The sequence below is a fragment of the Gouania willdenowi genome, chromosome 9 (genome assembly GCF_900634775.1).
Source record: "Gouania willdenowi chromosome 9, fGouWil2.1, whole genome shotgun sequence".
Lineage (NCBI taxonomy): Eukaryota > Metazoa > Chordata > Actinopteri > Blenniiformes > Gobiesocidae > Gouania > Gouania willdenowi.
In genome coordinates, this window is record NC_041052.1 from 37032199 (window position 1) to 37056442 (window position 24244).

A 24244-nucleotide genomic window follows, 5' to 3' on the forward strand; every position below is an offset into this window, starting at 1 on the left:
ACATTTCATATCAAGCTTTCCCACATTTTGCCATAAAAAAAAGAAAAAATCAATTAAGGGGTATACTGACACAAAAAAGGCTCAAACGCCAACAGCCATAATATAAAAACCTATACTTTCATTGATTAGAAAGCCAAATAAGGTAACCAATAGATAGGAAAGAAAATAGATGATACATATTTGTTTTTAGTGTATTTTACATCTGATTTAGGACCCGTTGGCATGAGAGATGCTAACAGAAAGCTAACACAAGAGAATGGTTAATGATTAGGTTATTTATTTCAGGCTCAGTAATTGTGATGAATTGTGATTGAACTTTAATCATTGAGAATGTAATTGTAATTGCTTTTCTGAGGATAAAAAAAATAATTTGATTTAATTGTAATTGGAAAAAATGCTGGTCACCGTAATCATAATTGAATTTTAATTGAACGTGGGTAATTGAAATCGTAATTTTGTAACTGAAAAATGTAATTGAACCCAACCCTGGTTTAAGCCATAGAACTGTAACATGGTGACCCAGTTCTCTGTTTAATTACATTGTAATTGACGGTTTCTATAGAATGTTAACGCCAATTACAATTACAAAGTAAATTATCTGAACTCAATTACAAAAGCAACATGTTTTTTCAATTACGATTACAATTCAAATTAAATAATAATTTACTCCAACCCTGCTTTTAATGCACATTATTTATACAAATCCATGAAATATATTAAAGTTGGGCTAATCTTCATGTATTGCTCTTGGTCCCTTTAGTCCACTACAGTGAGACAATGTTCTCAGACTTCTCAGTACTGGTTTAAAATCTCCATTATTTCCTGTTTGACTGTAAGTGGAGAGTGCTGCTGAACGCCTGGGCCGCCAATGCTCGTTTCCCAGCAGTCAAAGCCACAGTCTTTTAAGTCCTGCACCATGTTCTGGACGACCATCGAGTGAGTTTCTACAAAACAAACAGTGACTATCAGAAAATGCAACATTCACAAAATAATAATAAACAGATACTCAGATAACTCTTAACAAAGCCATGGGGATGCTTTTCTGAAGCCTTGGCTTAAGGATAGAGTGTAGGCTTCAGTGATCAATAAATCTAAGATCATTTGCTCAAAGAAAAGATTAAAAAGGTTGAAATTGTCACTCAAACGTTTGTTTCGATCTCCACAATAAACACTTGGTTTATTGATATTGTTGGAAAATGTTCTTGTATTGCATTGTGGGATGTGGCCGCCTTTTACTCTTAAACATGTTTATAAATGAATCCTTACCCCTTCAGCACCGAAAGAATATTAAATCGGGGCTTTCGCCTTTAATTGGCCATGTAATGTTATTACATTAATGGAATTTGTCCTCTGCATTTAACCCATCCCTGAGGATGCAGCCATTTTGCGGCACCTGGGGAGCAGTTCGGGGTTAAGGGACTTGCTCAACATCCCACAGTGATGGCCCAGGTGAGGCTTGAACCGGCAACCCTCCGATTACAAGCCCACTAGGCCACCACTCCCCATAATATCTGTTAATATTACATGAATATCTTAATATTTCTTCACTGCACAGAATAACTGTATCCCAAAAACAAACACTGGGTTACCAGCGCCCTCTGCTGGTCAAAACAAATATCTGGCGGCTGCAACTGAAGGAAAACAATCATTCCTCAATAATATAATAAATCTTAAATTAATTAAACTTTATGTACCTTTATGTATTGTCATATATGTTTACACATATATGAAATTTGTTCTCTGCATTTGACCCATCCCTGAGGAGCAGTTGGGGGTTAAGGGACTCGCTCAACATCCCACACATTTACGACATTACTGAGTTCAACGAAATTAAATAAACATTACTTATAAGAAAAGAGTCACTGGTAAGAATAATTCACAAACCAAATTTGAAAAAGTAGATTTTGAAGGGGTTTTTAATTCTTCTCTATGGAATTAATTTTTTTTGTTTGTTTTTTTTTTTTACATACAGGATCATCATGATCATCATGAATTAAAAGTCCTGCATCCAGGGTACTGGGTTATGACAATCACAAATGTAAGGGATACGTAAGAAGGAAATTCAGTGCACGTATTTAAATAAATTAATAGGGAAAAAGTAACATCATGTTTCATAATGAAAGAAACATTTCATAAATAAATCAAAACTAAATTAAACTAAGTACCTGCATAAAAAAGAAATGTAAAGGTGCAGCAATCAAAAATACACAAAATAATAAAACAATGATCGCAATCTGTGATAAAAAGATTAAGAAAACAAAAAAGGAAATACATTTTTTCAAGTTAGCTTTAAATAGTTTGTTTATTGTTCTGCTCCAACATCAATCATTATTTTTGAACTTTAGTTCCATGTTACCTATTGTTCCCGATCCACATCTAATGCAGTCTATTAATTTAATACTCTTAATGTCTGCTACATTTTAAGACTCTCATTATTACTTTGTATGTAGGAGTTTTGTTTAGTTAATGATCTTTATTGTCAATGAAAAAAGGTTATTAATAAGATTGGCATGAATTGAAAATGTCCTCCTGTCCGTCGCACCCCACCTTTGAGAAGCTGTTTACTTCATTCTTACTGCGATTTCTTGTGTTTGCCCCATAAACTCTGCCAAAGTGACTTCCCAACACATTTCTGGAGATTTAATGGATTGAAAGTTCTGGAAAAACAATGGCAGATGTTTATTTTTGCGTTCACATGGAAAGATCTGAATCTGGCAGCGAGTGATGGTTCTTGGATTAAGGTTATATCGTGAGGAATACTGGAAACTAACTAGAACAAAAGCCAATAACTGTCTTCACTGTCTGGAGAAGAAACAAGAAATCACAGTAAGAAAAAAGTAATATGTTATGGTTTCTCTTACTTAGAACATTTTATTTCTATAGCGCTTTTCACAGATAAAATCACAAAATGCTGTACAGGCAAAAATGAAATTAAAACAACAGCAGCAACATCACAAAAGAATAATAAAACACAAGATAATTTAGAACAACAGTAAAAATAATAATAAAAATGAAAAGCAATTTAACCAAAAGCCTTTATGAAAAGCACGGTCTTCAGATGCTTTTTAAAAGAGTCCACACAGACAAGCTCAAGGAGGGACTGGTGTAGGCTATTCTAGAGTCTTGGTGCCACCGCCTGGAACGCCAGGTCACCCCGGGTTTTAAAATGCGTTTTTGGGGTTATGAGGAAACCCTGGCCTGAAGACAGAAGGGTGCGCCCTGAAGTGTAGGGGCACAGCAAGTCAGTGATGTATTGAGGGGCCTGACCATGCATCGCACGGAAAGTAAGGACTAGAATTTTAAACTCAATACAAAAATTAGCTTGAAGCCAATGAAGACCGGAAAGAATGTGGGCTGTTCTGGGAGCACCAGTCAAAAGTCTGGCAGCAGCATTTTGAACAGTGCGAAGTCTCTTTAGAGTCGACTTTTTTAAAACAGGTGAAAACCGAATAACAGTAATCAATGCGCGATGAAATGAACGCATTGAGGCATCAGAAATGTCTGCTGATCGCTTTGATGTTTCCTTTGAAGTTTCTTCGACTTCCGTGACAAAATGAATCTTGCTGGAAACACTTCAGGAGTGGATTTCCTTAGCAACAGTTGTCTGAATAAAGGAAACCCTAACATATTATTATTAAAAGAATCTTGCTGGAAGAATAAAGTAAAAACACTTTGATGCGTCCGACTACGGGAATCCAATTCCAACCTTTTACATAGTTTTTATGTTGAGTAAATGATCTTTGATTTATTGATCTATGAGGCCTAAACTACGTCTTTAGCTGATAAAAAAAAAAAGCTTTAATCATCAACTAAAAACAGAAAACCAACTAAAATATGACAATAAGAGCCCACAATCAAGCTAAAGTCAGATTGAGGCTGAGGGTTTTTCATACCAGGTCTAAGAAGTGTGATGGCACAGCCTCCTCCCCCTGCACCCGTCAGCTTGCTGTGAAGACCTTTGGCTAATGTGACTCGGCACAGCATGTCCAGGGTGGGGTGTCCCACACCCATCACATTCAGGTGGTGTTGATTGATGTCAATCAGCTCCTGTCATCAAAAGACATGGTCAAATGTAGAATTTACTGTTACATCTGTAAAAGATGAGTATTCTATGTAAGGATAGTGTTAAATTGTGTGTTATTCACTGGAATTTTTATATAATGTTTCAACTCAACTTTAATTATATAGCCCTATAAGGCAGCCACAGCTGGCACAAAGTGTTGTACACATTAAATACAAACAACGACACAACAATCAAATAAACTAAGTAAAAAATTATAAACACTGATGTAATTATTAATCACAACAGTGAATAATGTCATACCACAGGACACTAAAACAAGAGCAGAGTCTCATACTGGGTTAAAGGCCAAGGAATAAAAAGGCATGTAATGGTAGTTCATTCCACAGCTTATGAGCTACAAATTGTTTCATTTGTGAACAGTATTTTTATAGGTTTGGGGTGAAGCATGTGACAGAAGTGTTGAGATAGAGAAAAAATCTAAACCGCATCTTTATTTTAAATCAGGCCCCAATATGACACGGAAACAGATCAAATGCATGTTTGGAGACAATATCACACATTTACACTATATTTTTCCCTGGAAAACAGGTGAGTGAGAGTTTACTCAGTGTAAAAATATATGTCAAATCCCCCTTATAATCTGGTTCAAAAGATAATGGAAAAATCACACGGTTGATTTCGTCCAAAATGAAATGGAAATAGCTTTACAAAATGGACCAAGCCCTCACTTAAACGTTTTTTGGAACATACCAGGCTTCTGTAGGTCATCTGAATCATATAAACATAAAATTAATAACAGTAGTTGACTATTTACCCTATTCAGCATGTTTGGTATGATTTCAGGAAGTTTAATAGCTAGTAAAAATGGAATCTAAATAGGGGACGATGAATGAGCGCTAACAAAACGGAAAAGTGTAAAATTACTCGGAAATGAAAATGGGAAAAATTTGAAATGGAAAATCGGAGCGCCTAGGAATGTGACTACAAAAAAAAAAACCCTGTGCTGCTTTGTGCTTTTAAAATACGGTACAATGACAAGAAAAGTAACGGGGGGAAAGGGAAGCGTGTGATGCCATGTTTAAGCCAGAGATCAGAATGAAAGAGCTGAACTGGTTTGAGATTACACAATTGCAACATGAACTCAAATAACCACTTGTTACAGCCAAAAGCATCAGAAAACTGTTGAGCCCACAACAGATGAAATCTTTAAGTAGCCTGAGGACCCGTCCTGTCTGCTAAGGACAAGAAAATGATGCAGAAACCAGACGACATGGAACAAAAAATCCTAATAAAAGAGTTAATTATATTTGACTTGATTCAATCATCAAGTCCCACAGTTTTGAAATGCAGTGGAATAGAAAGTGTGAGTGCAGGATGGTGTTGAACGTGTGCCACTAAGATTTAAGTTAGTGGCACACAGCAGGCTGTACAGGGTGTGTGTACAGTGTAGTGTTAGTGTAGCCACGGTGGCTCAGGTGGTAGTGGGTCGTCTTCTGATCGAGAGGTTGGGGGTTCGATCCCAGTACCTGACTATGTGTCGAAGTGTCCTTGGGCAAGACACTGAACCCTAAGTTGCTCCCAGCGGTCGACTAGCGCCTTGCATGGCAGTCCTGTCCCACTGGTGTGTGAATGTGAGAGTGAATGGGTGAATGAGCTGATATGTAAAGCGCTTTGAGACTGCTTCAGTGTGGTGATAAAGCGCTATATAAAATCAAGTCCATTTACCATTTACCTCTAGTATGTTGTAGTGCTCTCCTGTGATTGGCTGACTGGTCATCTCTGAGAGGACTTTTTCACACTGGCAGGAGATGGCATTGACTGAGTCCAGCACTGGGGTCATAATGGAGGGAAACTAGAGGATGAACGACAAATATAAGTAACATTCCATGTGTAACATCAGGCTGCAAAGGGGTGGAACATGTTCATTTCTCACAGGAACATTTTTTGGAAATTATTTTTAGAAATTGACCAGAAATATTAAATATATTTTCTCAAATATACCCACCATTCCAGTTAAGGGAAAACCTTTATTTTTTGGAAATTCCATGTTTTTTTAACTTTAAATTCCCACTGAAAGTTTCCACTCTTTGAACATTCATGCAATTTTGCAACCCTAGTTCATATGTTTTGTTTCTAATTGTATTATTTTGCATTAATACATTTATTTTGTTTATACAAACATAAAACAAAGTACACATTTCAGGGTGGACTTTCATTGATCAGTGTATCATCCATCTTCTCCAGTTTATCCATAGTCGAATCGCAGGGGCAGCATCCTGAGTAGCGAGGCCCAGACTTCCCTATCCCTGGCCACTTTGTCCAGCTCTTACGGGGGGATCCAAAGGCATTCCCAGGCCAGCTGAGAGACAGCTTCTCCAGTGTGTCCTAGGTCTTCCTCTAGGTCTCCTTCTGGAGAGACATGTCCTGAACACCTCGCCAGGGTAGCATCCCGGGAGCCATCTCATCTGGCTCTTCTCAATGTGGGGGAGCAGAGGCTCTACTCCGAGCCCCTCCTGGATGACAGAGCTTCTCATCCTATCTCTAAGGGAGAGCTCACCCCCCTACGAAGAAAAGTCATTTTGGCTGCTTGTACCCTTTCGGTTATGACCCAAAGCTCATCACCATAGGTGAGGGTAGGAACCAAAATCAACCAGTAAACCGAGAGCGTTGCCTTTTGGCTCAGCTCCCTCTTTGCCACGACTGATCGGTGCAGACGCCGCACTGATCCGCGGCGTGTGAACAACACCTCAAGGTACTTCAACTCCTCCATGTAGGGCAGGGCCTCATCTCCAACCCAGAGAAGGCACTCCACTTCACACTCAGTTGCCAATCAATCCAGTAAGATCTGAAGGTCACAGCCTGATGGAGCAAACAGGACCACGTTATCTGCAAAAACCAGTGATCCTTTTAGACTCCATCAGGCCGTCAATCTTGAGGCCACCAAACTGGACCCCTCGACTCCACCTAGAAAATCTGTCCATAAAAGTTATGAACAGAATCATTGACAAAAGGCAGCCCTGGAGGAGTCCAACCCTCACTGGAAATGAGTCAGCCTGACTACTGGCAAGGCGGACCGAGCTCTGACTCCGGTTGAACAGTGAATGGACGGCCCCTATACGCCATATTGCCAGAGAACCCCCCCAGAGTAATCCCTGATGGAAATGGTAGAATTCCTTCTCCAAGTCCACAGAACACATGTGGACTGGTTGGGCAAACTCCCATGCACACTCAAGGACCCTGCTGAGGGTGTAGAGCTGGTCCACAGTTGACTCAATTCAACTTTATTTGTAGAGTGCAAATTATAACAAATGTCATCTCAAAGCGCTATGAAAATATATTGATCAGTAGATTTGTTCAGCATATATGAGTTATTTAAACTCACTTCCAATTTCCAGTTAATTACAATAAATAATTCTCATGAAAAGTTTAGATTTTTAAATATTCCCAAAATTCCTGAGCTTAAGTTCCCATGGAACTTTAACAAAAATGTTAATACCCTAACCCTATGTAACAATAAATTGAAAGTTTTTGGTTTTTTTAAATCCTCATTATTCAAACATTGTCCGATGAACCTGAATGATCACCACACTGTAGGGGATGGGTCCCCGTCTAAGGCAGGAATCTGCTCACCTGCTGATATCACCATGGCAACAGCACACAAGGGTGCTAATGAAGAGTTTCATTTTAATATTATATTAATGCACTCCACTCTGAGGATTACCCGTCATGTTTTTCTACTATAGCGAGAGCAGGTAACACAAAAGAGGAGGAGGAGGAGAAGGAAACCATTTCCTACCTTGTTCATTTTGTCCTTCAGTCGAGCAACGAGAACCTTGGTGCTACGTGGTACTTTAGTGTTAGTGAGGAGGATTCTTAATAATGGCACTCTGGAGGTAAACACACAAAGATTCATGCGGCACTTTTTTAACTTGACAACATAATTACCATGACCCTCAGAAACACCAGCTGAACCTTTAAAGCTGCTGGAGGAGATACTTTTTTTTTTTATATCAGATAAAGACATAGGGGCAGATTTACTAACATCTCGAATAAAGGGGGCTAAAGACTTTGTTGGGGTTGTTTCCTTAACTGGGGAATTTACTCAGATTGCAGCGCCAATGTGAGCATGTGCAGACGTGGCTGAGACTGCACTATTGAAATGAACATTTTGAGCGTTCAACATGGAGAATGTAGGAGAGCAGAGTGGGTGAAGCTGTTGAATTGGAGGTAAGAATGAAGTAAAAACACTTCTATGCATCTGTCTACGGCAGTAGTAGACATTTTTTGGCTCTAGTACCCCCTTTCTCTAATTTTTGAATCCAAGTACCCCCTTTGTCCGACTATAACATTTTGCTCAGAATTCTGTGGAAAAAACATCTATAGATCATAATGATGGAATTAATGAGTAATAACACATTTTAAAGAATCTCATTTTGTAAATAAGTTGAATTAAACAGTATTTAGTGCCTCCTGAAAAGATTTATTTAGTTATCTCCCTCCTGATGTGGGACCAAGACTGACCTTTGTATTTTCAGTTCATGTTGAGTTTATGGTGTGGTTTGGTTGTTTCTTGTGTCTTTTTGTATGTTTCTCTGTTATTTTTGTGATCTTGTGTATTTTTGTTGTCATTCTGTGAGTTGCTGGTAATCATTAGTATGAATATAATTTTTAACTAAAAATAAACGTTCTAAACCCCCATATCTTTAATGCTTTCATTTGTTAGTTTTCCTCTGTCTCTCTCTCTCAAGTACCCCGTTTTTTCTAAAGACAAAATAAACTTGCTGGAGAGATAAAAACAAACTTTCGTGCAGCAATTTAAACCTTTTAAATTTTTTTGTCAGAGGTGTCTAGAATAAAAAGTAGTAGGCTTAAAAAAAAAGTAGAAAGCTTAAACTCGCCGGGAGTTGCCGCCGCTGCGCACCAATGACGCGTGACATCTAGGGGGTCTCTTAGTGGCACTGTAACATATCTGCATGATTAACATTATTTTTGCATGGCTTGCTTGTAGTTGGTGTTGGTAATATATTTAGTTGTATCAATGCACATTAATATTCATAATATATCTAACACAAGCACATTAACATTCATAATATATACATACACACTTACGTATACCTTTACATTTGTGATTTTTGTAACTTTTAAGGACTTTTAATTCATGATTCATTATGATATTAATCATGAATGTTTAAAAAAAAATACATGTTCAATTCCATAGAGAAGAATTAAAAACCCCTTCAAAATCTACTTTTTTTCAAACTTGGTCTGTGAATTATTCTTACCAGCGACTCTTTTCTATATTGAATCCTTCTTAAAGATAAAAATATATTTAATTTAGTTGAATTCAGTAATGTTGTGAATGTTAAGATTTATTATGTTATTAGAAATGTTTAGAGAGAATGATTGTTTTCCTTCAGTTGCAGCCGCCAGATATTTATTTTGGTCAGCATCCCAACCGAACACTGGTAACCCATTGTTTGGTTGGGATGCAGCTATTTAGTGAATAAGAGATGCTACGCGCTAGAAGACAAAGCTAATAGAAAAACCTGACTTTTACAGATATTCACGTAATATTACAGATATTCTTTCAGTGCTAAAGGGCTAAGGAATCATTCATGAACATGTTTAAGAGTAGTAGGCGGTCAGAAAGAGAGTAGTAGGCAATTCCGCCCGCCGCCTACGCTTCTGGGCATCCCTGTTGTGTGTAAATGATCTTTGTTAAATTGATCTATGAGGCCTACACTGTGTCTTTATCAGATAAAAAAAAAAATAAAAAATTGTCCGCAGCAGCTGTAATGAAAAGTCAAATGGTTATCAACATTCATTATTTACCTGTTCAGTGGTATTATCTTTCCAGCCAAGAATCTTAGCATGCCACCTGCATTAAGAGAAAGTGAAATAGTCAAACTGACATGTCCGTCACAGTAGGTGGAGGGGAAGGGTATTGTTGAACTTCCTCACCCCATGTTCCCACAGCGTTGTCAACCCCTGAAGGGTTACCGTGGACAATGGTCTCCCCTTGGAAGGCCCAGCTGTTAATCAGCTCCAAGTCCTCCTGACACCACCTGCAGCAGTTATACGAAGAAAGATCACTCCTCAAAAATCAATTACATCAACATCTTTCACAAAAACTAGCCTCAGCATAACTAAGATTTATGGCTCACTTCATTAATTATTAATAAATTATTGATTAAACTTATATGTATATTTTTTCATATATTATTCAATTGAATTTATTTTCATATATCTAGTTTGCGCAATTAAAAAAAATATAATATCAAAGAAATAGACATACAGTGGCACACTCAGAACTCAATGCAAGGCTGACCATCAAACCAAGGCTGCGTTTGAAATGTCATGCTAACATACTACTCATACTAAGTCTGATGTTAAAATGAGTAAGTAGTGCGTTCACATTAGACAGTATGGAAAGATTGAGTATACGAGAAATACTCAGATGTAGGGATGTAACGATTCAATCAACTCCCGATACGATTTGATTCACGATACTGGATTCACGATACGATTCTCTCACAATTTATTTTACAAAATGGGACTGTAGACAAATTTTTTTTTGGGGAAAAAAACTAGAAAATACTGTACTTTTTTCCTTTTATTTTTCATTGTCAAAAGAATTCCTTGATAAACTATTCAAAACAATGCAATTTAACTAAAAATAAACCTTGAATGAAATAAACAAAGGAATAATACAAATGAAAATGAAGCCTATTAATTTAAATTCTGGTTCTATAATAAACAATGCAAAACTGCATAATAGTTCTTTTTCTTTTTAAAAGTGCAACTGAAAATGTATGTTGTGCCTTAACAAGTGGACTTTTAAAAAAAAATGTACGTCATATTTGTTTGGACCAGCAGAGGGCGCTGGTAACACAGTGGTCGGCTGGCATGCAGATATCTTGCAGTGAAGAAGAGAAGCTATGCTAGCAGACAGAGCTAATAGAAAAACGTGACTTTTACAGATATTCAAGTAATATTACAGATATTCTTTCGGTGTTAAAGGGATAATGAATCATTTATAAACATATTTAAGAGTAGAAGGCGGCCAGAAAGAAAGTATTAGCAGACTCCGCCTGCCGCCTACACTTGTGGATAGCGCCCTCTGCTGGTTAAAAAAAGTACTGCGATTCAATTTTCAGAAAATCGATATCAACCGTGATACCTATGAATCGATTTTTAACTGCCTTACGATTAATCGTTACATCCCTACTCAGATGTATACTATATGGGGACATTTTTGAAGTATGCACGGTGAGCAAACCAGTCATACTCAACCGCCCCATGATGCATTGAAAGCGGAACGTAAAATAGTCCTGGGAACGGCTTTAAGCTAAAAAGTAAACATCCCCTTTTCAAAACAAAAGCATCTCTTCTTGTCTTCTATTAGATTTTTAACACTTAAATAGCAGTAAATAGGGATCTTATTTTGAAGTTAACTAGAAGTTTTGACAGTAGCACAATGAATGGGAGTTTCATGGATCAAATGAGCACATGTTGACATTCTACTTGGTCACTTTCTCACTTAAAATGTTTTCAGAATTTTTAAAGATGGAGAATCAACAGAGATATTTAGTCTCAGTGTGCTTCAGGTTTTTATCATTGTAGGTTTGAAATGCATCTTGGGAAACTTGGAAGTATACATCGGTAGGAACGTACATCATCCTACTCATACCTATAGTATATAGTAGACAGTATATACCGGTACTCATTGAGTTTGTCGTGTATAGTATGGAATGTGACATTTCGAACACAGCCAAAGTTCACAAGTTTTACACGTGTGTTAAAAGGTGGGACAAAAATGAACCAATCAAAACTAATCTTTTGGGGGCATTACACACAGGGCTTGGTGGATGTTAAGGCTGGGAATCACTGTGCAATTTTTTGAATCATTGTACTCAGCTCCAGTTCAAACTGTGCGACTCAAGTGCAGAGCCCGAATGTTTGCAGCTCACGAGTAATGTTCTCACACTGTACGGACCGACACGATCTGACTGCTCACACTGTACGTTCATACACGACACGTTGGGGTCTTGTTTCCGGAAATGCAATGGTGGAGGAGGAAGAAGAGGAAGAGGAAGAGGAAGAAGAAGGAGGAGGAGGAGGAGAAGAAAGAGGAGGAGAAGAAAGAGGAAGAGGAAGAAGAAGTAGTAGTAGTAGTAGTGAAGCGGCACTTGCAAATCTCCGCAAAAAGAGCTTTTAAAAAAAAAGAAAAGACAGCGATGTGATGGACCAGGAACTGGCTGGACAGACGTTGGCAGTACGGTCCGTCACTTTTACAGCGGTCCTACGGTGTTTGTGAATGCACAGTTGAGAGTTTAAGGTAAGCCGGTCCGTGGCACTGCTTCAACTGTGATATACAAGAAGCAACTGGATTTCAAATGTTTGATTTCCTTATGACCTACGATTGCTGATCAGGAGCTGGTTGTGAGGTTATCCGCTTCTCATGACCCCATGTATACTACACGATGCATGACAAACGATCTAGCAGAGACTCGCACAATCCCACAAAATAATTGAAAATGGCTCAAAATGGGCCAAAAATCGCACAGTGTATGCCTGCCTTTACATCATGGCAGGATGATTATACTGGTTAATAAATGTAAATAGAAATCAATTGTTATCAAAAAGGCAAAAAGCTACAACTTAGACCAAATTTTCATATAACTTTACTAATATATTAGATCTTCAGCTTTATACTGTTTTAAAAGGGTTAGAAGTCATCAGGGCTTCCAAGATGTAAGGAGTGATACTTTCAGTAATTTTGTACTATTTAGGCATTAACCGTTTCCATTTCCCATCATTCATCCATCCCTGAGCCAAAGCCTGTTTCATTTAAAAAGTCCTTTGCTCAGACATCCACGTTTAATAGAGATCTTTGAAACCGTGGACTTCCTCACCTGGCTGTGTGATCGCACTCCTTCAGAGGAGTGGGAATGACTCGGCTCAAACACAGCAGAGCTGCAGCTAAGCACACGGAGTAGGCGGCGCTGGAGCCCAGGCCCGCTCCGGTGGGCAGCTCGGACCACACGCTCACCGTCAGACTGGGCAGCTCACTGGAAAAACAACAATAGTTTTACCACAACTCACATACTGTGCAGATGTTTGGGGGAAATAATTACAAAACAAGATTACAAACATTAGTTTCACTTCCAAAACGAGCAATACGTTATGTTCATAATACCGGATATTTACACTGAGCCACTATTCAATAAATCAAAATGACTTCCATTAGCAAAAATTGTAGCTTTTCAAACAAGTCAAATAGCATTTAAAGCACAACAACTTCTCCCATAAATATTCAGAAACTATTTATTGAAAAGGCTGAGACTTATAACTTACAGGACAAAATTAACTTGGGAAAATTGTATTTAGGTGTGTATATACTTATGTATGTGTGGACAGATGAATGTATAGTGGATTACATGAATTGTATAATTATATAAATGTATATCACTGAATGTGTGTGTGTACACACACACACACACACACACACACACACACACACACACACACACACACACACACACACACACACACACACACACACACACACACACACACACACACACACACACACACACACACACACACACACACACACACACACACACACACTTCAAGAAGATTGAAGTGAAGATTGAAGATCTACCAGGGGGTCGTCTTCTGATCGAGAGGTTGGGGGTTCGATCCCAGTACCTGACTATGTGTCAAAGTGTCCTTGGGCAAGACACTGAACCCTAAGTTGCTCCCAGTGGTCGACTAGTGCCTTGCATGGCAGTCCTGTCCCACTGGTGTGTGAATGTGAGAGTGATTGGGTGAATGAGCTGATATGTAAAGTGCTTTGAGACTGCTTCAGTGTGGTGATAAAGTGCTATATAAAATCAAGTCCATGTATAGTACTAGATATTACAAGGGTTAGGATCATAAAAGTTAATACTTGCTTGTTTCCAAACATGTACAGGCTTCACATGCAGGATTTCTGTAACCATTTATTCTCTTTGATTTATTATTTTTTAATTGTTATCATAATTTTCTCATTGTGGTAGATACACTGCTGTTGTGCTCATGTTTGAAATAAAATAAAATCAATCAAAAAAAAGAAAGACTGAGCAAGATGTGACAGTCTGTGATGCCAATTATGTGCTGCCTCGCGGCTAAAAGTGTTGGTGTGTAGTGTACGCTCAACAGTCATTTACAGGTTCTTCCCGAGTGCTGGTGGGTTTTTATCCATTTACGTTTGTTTCCTAGAATCGACCAACAGCTTGTTTGTGAGCAGCTGACACGTCTCTGCTGACTTCAGGAGTGGATGTGCGTGTGCATGTGTGCGTGTGTTTGATTGTTTGCTCTTTGGTGTTGGTCCTGTGCTGCTCTGATGACCTGTCCAACGTGTACCTGACCTTGTGTTCTGAACACCCAGGAACGCAATACACTAATAATAAACAGCAGAACTTTGTCCCTCAAAATCTGAAAAAAAGCACACAAATAGAATAGTTTCCTAAATAATAAAAAGCACCAACTACTTTCACTTCACCTTTCATTTTGTTTAGTTAGCAGGAACATTTAGAACAGGAATCGAAATTGAGAATCGGAATAAATCAAGTCCATTTACCATCCTCTTAACCTCAACCTTTTAAAGTCTTTACACTGGCTCCCAGTCAGCATCAGAATAGACTTTAAAGTTCTGCTGCTGGTGTATAAATCTGTGAATGGGTTTGGTCCAGAATACATCAGTGAGATGTTAGTCAGGTCTGAACCCAGTAGGTCTCTCAGATCTATGGACACAGGTCAGATAGAGGAGCCCATCTAATGGGAACATTTTTAAATCCAAGTTAAAAGCTCTTTTTTTTTCTTCTCTACTGCGTATGACTGAGAAGGAGATTTTAATCATATAATTGTTGATTTAATGTTTTTACTGTTGATTATAAACATTCTTATTGAGTTTTAAGCTGTTGGATGTTTTCTATTGCAATTTTTGATCATGTAAAGCACATTGAATTGCCTCGTGTATGAAATGCGCTATACAAATAAATGTGCCTTGCCTCGACCTTCTCATTAAAGTTGTAGCGAGATGTATTTCAGTTTCAGGGTGATGAATATGGTATGTTGTATTACTCACATACGTTCAAATAAACATACTGTATGTTTGGTAGATTTATTTTTCCCCCACCCCAAAAGAAGTAGATTTTTCTCACTGAAGGTTAATTAATTAAATAAATCAAGTAATAATTCTGAATAAGGTGTTTTGTTTTTGTGCGCTTACAGATTATTATACTTTTTTTTTTATTATATATTATTCCTCAACAGGATAAGTAACATTCAGAGACAAATTTCACTGTAGGGCTACATTGTATATGACATTACATCATTTCACTGTAGGGCTACATTGTATATGACATTACATCACATATGACAAGAAGATTGTTTAAACTACAAAATACAGCAAAACAGGACTTAAGTTGTAGATGAAATACGATGATGGTTGCAGTACTACAATATTTACAGTCAAATTAAAACACAATTTACAAAAACCTGGAAAATTCTTGCCAATTATCCCATAGAATTCTGGCAAATTACATAGCAGATTTCCAGAAAATTAGTTGCAATGTCAAGGAGTTTTTGACCAATTGCCTAACATTTAGTGATTTCTTGAATTGGTGCTTTTTCCTTCACAAAAATATGATTTTATTTTGGTCCGGCCCACTTCAGGTCATACGTGGCCCTTGAACAAAAAGAGTTTGATACCCCTGCATTACATTATTATGTTTTTAATGTGCAGGAGGAGGGGGTACATGGCTTCAGTTTAAAGGCCTGAAGGGACACAAGACTGTGAAAAGCTTGGGAATCACTGACATTTTCTACAATTCATCACATCTGTCAACCTCAGTGAGGGACGCTGATTCTGAGCAGAAAGGAGAGAACTGAAACGTAAGTGTCTGGCTCTTCTCTCGACAGCAAACACATCCCGACTAGTAAAAGGGTGCAGGGTGGCCCAGTGCCAGACTCTCATTAGTGGCGACGCTGTCAGAAAGCATCACCTCTCCAAGCTCTGTCAGCACAGATTACACACCACCACAGCACAGCACAACCTGCTGCTCTCATGTCTCTGAGCATCCTCCATGGTAACTGAGGACATTTAGCATCCAGCAGACGAGCTCCCTTTGTCCACGGCTTCTCCAAGTCAATATTGAGCAGTTTGCTAATTTAACAGGGAATTATTGGACATGTTAAACTTGCATATATGACTGATCGCCATTCCACTGACCCTCTCTTCTGTCTTAAACACAGCCAGGAAAATAAACAAGAGCAGAGGGTACATTTATTAACACATAGCACAAAATGTTCTACTGATAAAAATGTTCCTGAGAAACTTTCTCTCCCAACATTGCAAGTTACTATGTACAGGTGGTGAGTATCTTAAAGCTCACTGAAACGGGAGCTTTTCATTGCCTAAAATCACTCGTGTCAAACACAAGGCCCGGCGGCCCTTTAGACTAGAGCATCCAATTCGGCCCGCAAGAGACAGAGAGAACATGAATTATTGTGTAAATTACTAAATAATCCGGTTGTAGATATCTCAAATTCCCCAATTTAATGAAACTCTTTGTTTATATCACACGAATGCAGTCATTTTTAATTGCAAATTGTGGAAATAACTACATTTTTCCACAAATCTTGAAACTTCTTACAAACAATTCCACAAAATTCCTCTAAATTAAACAAAAATTGGTTACAAAATCAAGAATTTTTGAAGTGAAGATCCGACAGGGACTGATATTAAAAACTACTGCACAATTAACGTTAAAATTGTTTTTTTTTTCCTCCTAAAATTTGCGGTCCACTTGGGATCAAACTGATCCATATTTGGCACCTGAACGAATAGAGTTTGACCTCCCTGCCTTAAATGGAGAGCATTAAAAAGCCTACTTTATCTGCATTTATAAAGAGGTCATATATTCCCCTCTGTTTATTTATTCATTTGCTTGTTTGACTGTTAACAGAATTACGTTAAATGTACTAAACAAATTTTGAAAACATTTTAATCAAAAGATAGGCCTTACACCATGGAAGATTCCATTAGATTTTGGAAAGGATTCGGATCAATTTACTGATTCTGGATCATTTCAAAAAAATAGAAAAATTAATATCTGTCATTATTGGCGAAATCTCAAAAACGCATATCTTGGTTCGTCATTGACTGATCTTTATGAAATTTGACTCAGTTATGTCGGGTTGGTTTCTCAACTGAGTTCATCTAGGTCAGATCCAAATTTTGAAAAGGGGATATTTGATCCCAGGACGATTTTATATTCCGCACGCAATGCATCATGGAATGGCTGAACTAGTGTGCCCACAGTGCATACTTAAAATGTCCCAATCTAGTATGCATACTTAATCTTTCCATACCATCAAATGTGAACGCACTACTCATTTTGACCTCGAATTTAGTATGAGTAGTAAGTTAGTATGACATTTCAAACACAGCCATTATGTCCTGTTGCTGGATGGTTTCTTTTTATTTGGAAAGCTGGGATTGTGTCTAAAGGCTGTCAGAGCAAATTTGCAGTTGCCCTCATTTGGAAACATGATTTATGCTCTGGTTGAATGATGAAGTTCAGTCAAAGCATGACAATTTTATAAAAAAGGATTTATTATAAACTAAATGAAAAAGAGTACAAAGAAAGGTCTTCCATTAGGGCTGGGCGATATGGCCTTTTATAAATACCGCGATATTTTTAGGCCATGTCACGATACACGATATATATCTCGATATTTTGCATTACCCTTGAATTAACACTTTGATGCACAAAATCACACCAGTATGATGATTCTATATGTCTACATTAAAACATTCTTGATCATACTGCATTAATATATGCCAATTTTAAACTTTCATGCAAAAAAGGGGATATCACAACTAAGTCAAAGTTGACATAACTGTATTTATTAAACAGTGAGTGGCTCAAACATAAAATTGTCAACAGAAAGTGCACGTTCTGTGCAAAATTGTCACAGAGACATTTCAAAACAAGACATTAGTGCAGGATGCAACTCACATGGCATTTCAAAACACAAAATTAAAGTGCACTTTTTGTACATAATGCCACTACAATATTTTAAAACAAATAGTGCCCTTTTGTGCATGTTGTCCTTAAGATGACATTTCAAAACAACACTAAATTTAAGTGCACCTTTTGTGCATAATGCCACTAAGATATTTAAAAAAAAAAAAAAAAAAAAAAAAAAAAAAAAAAAAAAAAGTCCGCGAGTTTAACGGTATGGTCATTTTCAACACCGCACAGACTACAAGCTGCGATATATCGAGTATATTCGATATATCGCCCAGCCCTATCTTCCATCCTGTAGGAAGGGCAAGCGGCCGCCAACTAACTGGAAAATTCCTCAGCTTAAACTTTATACAGATAGAGAAAAGTCCTACCCTGATGAGAGGAAAAGGAGGGGGTCGGATGCCCCCAACAGTGGAGACGTTGGAGCAATGGTATCTAGGAGTGTGACGATATCTCGATACGGCGATATAGTATATCGAGATATTTTTCCGCATGATCGATTATCAATATGCTCCCGCTAAGTATTGATTTTTATTTTATTTTATTTACTTATTTATTTTTAAAACCTTTTCTGCTTTTTCACTAAAATGTGCAGGTACGTCTTCACAGAAATTTTGGCACTGTTTGTTGAAGGAACCAATATATTGTTTACTGGAATATTGCACTAGAATGGTGTCACTGGTAAGAAAGACCCTATTTTTTGTTTACAGAAAGCACTATTGGAGATACTTGTTTGTTTACATTGGTATGTTGACACTTATTTACAGAAATGTTGCACTAAAATAGTGTCACTGTTCATAGGACACTTTTTCAATTTATTGTCTTTCAGAGATGTAAAATAAAAATTGCATATTTTCACTTAATCTTTTTTTTTTTCTTATGTCACAGATTATCGTAGATTAATTTCTGACCAATATATCGATAATCGCAGTATCGTCATATCGTGAGATAATCGTTATCGTGAGCTTTGTATTGCATCGTATCGTGAGGTACCCAGAGGTTCCCACCCCTAATGATATCTGTCTTGATAATGTGTGTGCGTCAGTTGGTGTGTGTGTGCGTGTGTGTGTGTGTGTGTGTGTGTGTGTGTGTGTGTGTGTGTGTGTGTGTGTGTGTGTGTGTGTGTGTGTGTGTGTGTGTGTGTGTGTGTGTGTGTGTGTGTGTGTATCTGCATGTGAGTCCACATGTGAGTCTGTGTTTGGCCTTGGTCAGATGCAGCTTATCTGTGTGCGTAGGTGAAAGAATGTGAGTCGGCCATCTAAACCCTGTGAAGGGCATAAAACAAGAAACACGTCATCTTATACCTAGGCACTGTTACAGAGCTCTGTTTATCAGAACTTTGGTATGAGACCTTCAGCAGAGACTGTTTGTCCCTGGCACTGTGAATACAGCAATCTGTCTGTACTGCGGGTAATCTAATCTAACATGACTCGGCAAAGAAGCAACGTCTCTGTTAAAAAGTACAACGATATAATGCAGTCATCGTGTATAAACACATGACAAATTGTACACATGAACACACATTTGATGATATGATGATTAATATAATAATTGCCATAACAAAGCAATGTTCCAATTTATGGGATTGATAGACAAGAAGCACACAATGTGCTATTTGTCTTTTAAATGATTTTACTTTTATTTAAAAACTATTCACACCTCAGGGTAATGCATAGGAAATAAATATGGTGTAAATATGTGTATCTGCATTTTGAGTACAATGAGCAATATTATGATTAGAAATAAAAGCATTAAAACCTCACCTTGATGCGAACAGTAAGAAATAAATATATAGAAAGGCTAAAATGGCCATGTCGCAGGAATCTAAGTTTTCATTTGTTGCGCCAACAAATTTCCGTAGAATCCGCACAAGTTCCCCATCGACGCGTTGAATCTCATCCCGCTTCCCTAATAACAGCAAGTTAGAAAACAAACAACACAAAACATCAACTGTGAGAGTGCAAAAAAAGAACAAATCTGTACAGGTATGGAGGCAGATTTGTTATTCAAGCAAAGAAAAAGTGGCTTCAATAAAAAAACATTTTTCCTTCAAAAAAAAAAAAAAAAAGCGTATAAAAGGAAGTAAAAATTTGACACCAAAAACTTATTTTAACACATTTGTCTTTGATTGAAAAAAGTGTTTTATAATTGAAATGAAGATTTTGTTTTGATTGAAGCAACTTTTTCTTTGTTTGAATAATGAAGACACAAATGTACCTGCATGTACAGAGCAAATAAACACCTTTATATTGGATTCCATGTAAATATTATGAAACAGAAATTTATTTAGAATATCTCTTACCACGGAAATATTGAGTCAGAGGCTGGAGTTCAGAAAGGTCCCAGCAGACAAAAGTATCGATATTGGGAAGGTTGATGGAAACTTTGCCCGTCGTGGTGGCCTTGAGTCGCAAATACGTTCTGAGGTTTAGACTCACAGCAAGAGCCACCTGTCATTAAAAAAAGCATTGATGATGAAGCACTTCATAAAATTACCGTATTTGATACTTAAGCGCTACTTTAAGCACATTGTGTTGCCTTGTGTATGAAATGCACTATACAAATACATTTGCCTTGCCGAGAGAATTTGAAGATCTTAATTCATTATAAAGATACTGTATTTCTATATGTGGAGGCGACCGCGACTGATACAATCAAGCACTCCATCAGTATTATTGCACCAGTTCTATAAATATTAAAGGTCTAGTAATTATTTGAAAACTGCACGAATATTTACATGACCTTAGATATAAACAAAAGTACTATATCTGCTTTTTGTTATCTGAATTCATAAGGTATTATGACACTCAGATTTACTATGTAGAAAAGTCTAAATGTTGGCAACTGAAGCCTTTAAACTAATTGAATTGTGATTAAATAATTACAGAAAAATGCACTCCAAACAGCACGGAACCATTCTCATTTCACCAGTTCCTGTATACATATATGACTAGGGATGTAACGATTCACTCAACTCCCGATACGATTCGATTCACGATACGATTCTCTCACGATTTATTTTACAAAATGGGACTGTAGACAAATTTTTTTTTTGGGAAAAAAAAACTAGAAAATACTGTACTATTTTCCTTTTATTTTTCATTGTCAAAAGAATTCCTTGATAAACAATTCAAAACAATGCAATTTAACTAAAAATAAATCTTGAATGAAATAAATAAAGGAATAATACAAATGAAAATGAAGCCTATTAATTTAAATTCTGGTTCTATAATAAACAATGCAAAACTGCATAATAGTTCTTTTTCTTTTAAAAGTGCAACTGAAAATGTATTTTGTGCCTTAACAATTGGACTGTAAAAAAAAAAAAAAAAAAAAACGTGATTACACTGATTTACGTCATATTTGTTTGGACCAGCAGAGGGCGCTGGTAACCCAGTGGTCGGTTGGCATGCCGATATCTTGCAGTAAAGAAGAGAAGCTATGCTAGCAGACAGAGCTAATAGAAAAACGTGACTTTTACAGATATTCAAGTAATATTACAGATATTCTTTCGGTGCTTAAGGGTAATGAATCATTTATTACATATTTAAGAGTAGAAGGCGGCCAGAAAGAAAGTATTAGCAGACTCCGCCCGCCGCCTACACTTGTGGATAGCGCCCTCTGCTGGTTAAAAAAAGTACTGCGATTCAATTTTCAGAAAATCGATATCAACCGTGATACCTATGAATCGATTTATAACTGCCTTACGATTAATCGTTACATCCCTATATAAGACTGATGCACAGACCACAACACAAGAAACAGGAAAACCATAAACGTTGCTGTGCTGCGTGGGCGATAGTTTTTTGTTTTTTTTTAAATAAAAAAAAAACTGGATAGGAAACAAAATCCCAGTTGTGTGCAAATCGTGCATGAAAGAGTTTGCAGATAACTGGAGCTCATACAGACCCTGCTACCACCTCAATATAGTCATATCGTGAGACTATTCATACGTCCGTGCTAGCTGCTAAACATGTAGCAGCTAAGACGGACAGACTCCAATCCATACTGGACAAGATGACAGGGTTCAAATTAATAAGTCAGTGAATAAATGACTGTAATGGACAGTTGACCACTCTCTGTGGTAGAAAAAGTGGGTGGGGCTAGAAGTGCTGCTACATTAAGCATCTTCTGACCCAACTTATGAACCGCTATGTAGAAAGACTATTTCAGACTAAATTCATCAGCTTCATCAGTTGCTCTGTCTATTTCATAGCACATATATTCTAACTATTTTACTCAGTTTCCACATCTCTGGAATGTCCTGTACTAAGTGTTTTTTTATTTTAATACACAAAAACTAAGGATGCAACGATTAATCGTAAGCCAGTTAAAAATCAATGAAATCAAATGAAAGAATATCTGTAATATTACGTGAATATCTGTAAAAGTTATGTTTTTCTATTAGCTCTGTCTGCTAGCATAGCTTTTCTTCACTGCAAGGATATCTGCATCCCAAACGACCACTGGGTTACCAGCACCCTCTGCTGGTCCAAACAAATATCTGACGTAAATACAGTGCACAAAATACATTTTCAGTTGCACTTTTAAAAAGAAAAAGAACTACTTTGTAGTTTTGCATTGTTTACTATAGAACCAGAATTTAAATTAATAGGCTTCTTCTTCATTTGTATTATTCCTTTATTTATTTCATTCAAGATTTATTTTTAGTTAAATTGCATTGTTTTGAATAGTTCATCAAGGGATTCTTTTGACAATTAAATATAAAATGAAAATAGTACGGTTTTTTCCCCCCCCCAAAAAAATAAAGGAATATTTGTCTGCATTCACATTTTGTAAAATAAATCGTGAGAGAATCGCATCGTGAACCCAGTATCGTGAATTGAATCGTATCGGGAGTTGAGTGAATCGTTACATCCCTAACAGAAACACATTTGTTTTGGAAAGTTTACGAAAAAAAAATCCTAAAAAGCATGAATATAACTTTTTTAAATTTAGGTTTGTGTTTTGTAAACAATGCATTCATAATATTATTTATTCATATTGCACATTATGTTAGCACACACAATTAAAATAAAAAAACAAGTGTCTATTGATACGGAAACGTATCAATAGCCCCCGGGTGGTTTAAGGCGCCTGACTCAAGAATTCTTGATTCTGCTGACGTGGTTTCGAATCCTGCTTTTGTCATATTTTTTTCATTTTAACATATTTAACATGGCAAATTCCACCTTTAAAAATACATATACAAAAAAAATAAACATTTTAGAGTATTTCCTGGGTTAGGGCTAAAAGAAAAGGGTTAACGTGGTAGCTAAAAATAAATATGAGCTAAAGTAAAACTGACGGAACTTTAAGTCACGTGGTGCATCTATCACGCCACCTAAACTGGGGCGCTGCGTATGAATAGACTAAAACTATTCATACGTTACCGTATCACTAGCCATGGCCTAAAAACAATTTAATTGTTTAAGTTAATTTTATTGTTTTCATTGATTCAGTCAAATACCAAAATCAATTTCAATTGAAAAACGATGCTTCTCGTGTCAAATATTCTTCGGCGATTAGTTTAGAATGATTAATCGAGATTAATTGATGACAAAGTCAAATTACTTAGATTTTTTTTTTATTTTTTATTTTTTTTTTAATCGAGTCCCACCACTACTTTAAACAGAAAAGTGTCTAGCAGACTAAACACAATAACAAGGTGACAAAAGTAGAGGATATCCGACATATTTTATTTATCCACTATTTTTTTATTTTCTTTTTTTTACCATGTGAATATAAATATCCTCCAGTTTAAGCATGAATGTGCGTGTGCGTTGCTTGCCTTTCCATGAACCACTGCATGCTCTCCGTGTAGTATCGCCTTCCCAGGTGCAGACACCAATAACTCCTCCACAGACATAATTAGTCCTGCTCTTCGTTAATAGTGAGTGTTAGCACCGACGAGCCCCGTTAATCCAAGTAATGAGCCGACAGTGGCCACTGAGGCCCCCAATCTCCACTTTTTAACAACAGTCGCCCACCGTCAGATCAACAATTCACTAGCAATAATAGAAAAGTGCTGACTTAACGTCTACACACACGCGTTTAAGCAGAGCACCGTGTGAAAAACACAACAGACACGCCAGTAGCCATCATTGATCACGTGTTTTATTCTAGCCAATCAGAG

General features: G+C 37.1%; 1 protein-coding gene across 1 annotated transcript; it reads right to left on the bottom strand.

The window, feature by feature from the left end:
• Positions 1 to 644: 644 nt before the first annotated feature.
• Positions 645 to 24209, bottom strand: mvk (mevalonate kinase). The gene is made up of 10 exons (XM_028457753.1): positions 23900 to 24209; positions 20411 to 20558; positions 19872 to 20016; positions 12940 to 13095; positions 9986 to 10089; positions 9857 to 9902; positions 7821 to 7911; positions 5757 to 5876; positions 3894 to 4047; positions 645 to 944 (listed from the first exon to the last, which is right to left on the bottom strand). Exons 1-10 carry the CDS (start codon positions 23975 to 23977, stop codon positions 793 to 795), a joined length of 1194 nt encoding a protein of 397 aa, XP_028313554.1. The 5' UTR covers positions 23978 to 24209; the 3' UTR covers positions 645 to 792.
• Positions 24210 to 24244: the final 35 nt, after the last annotated feature.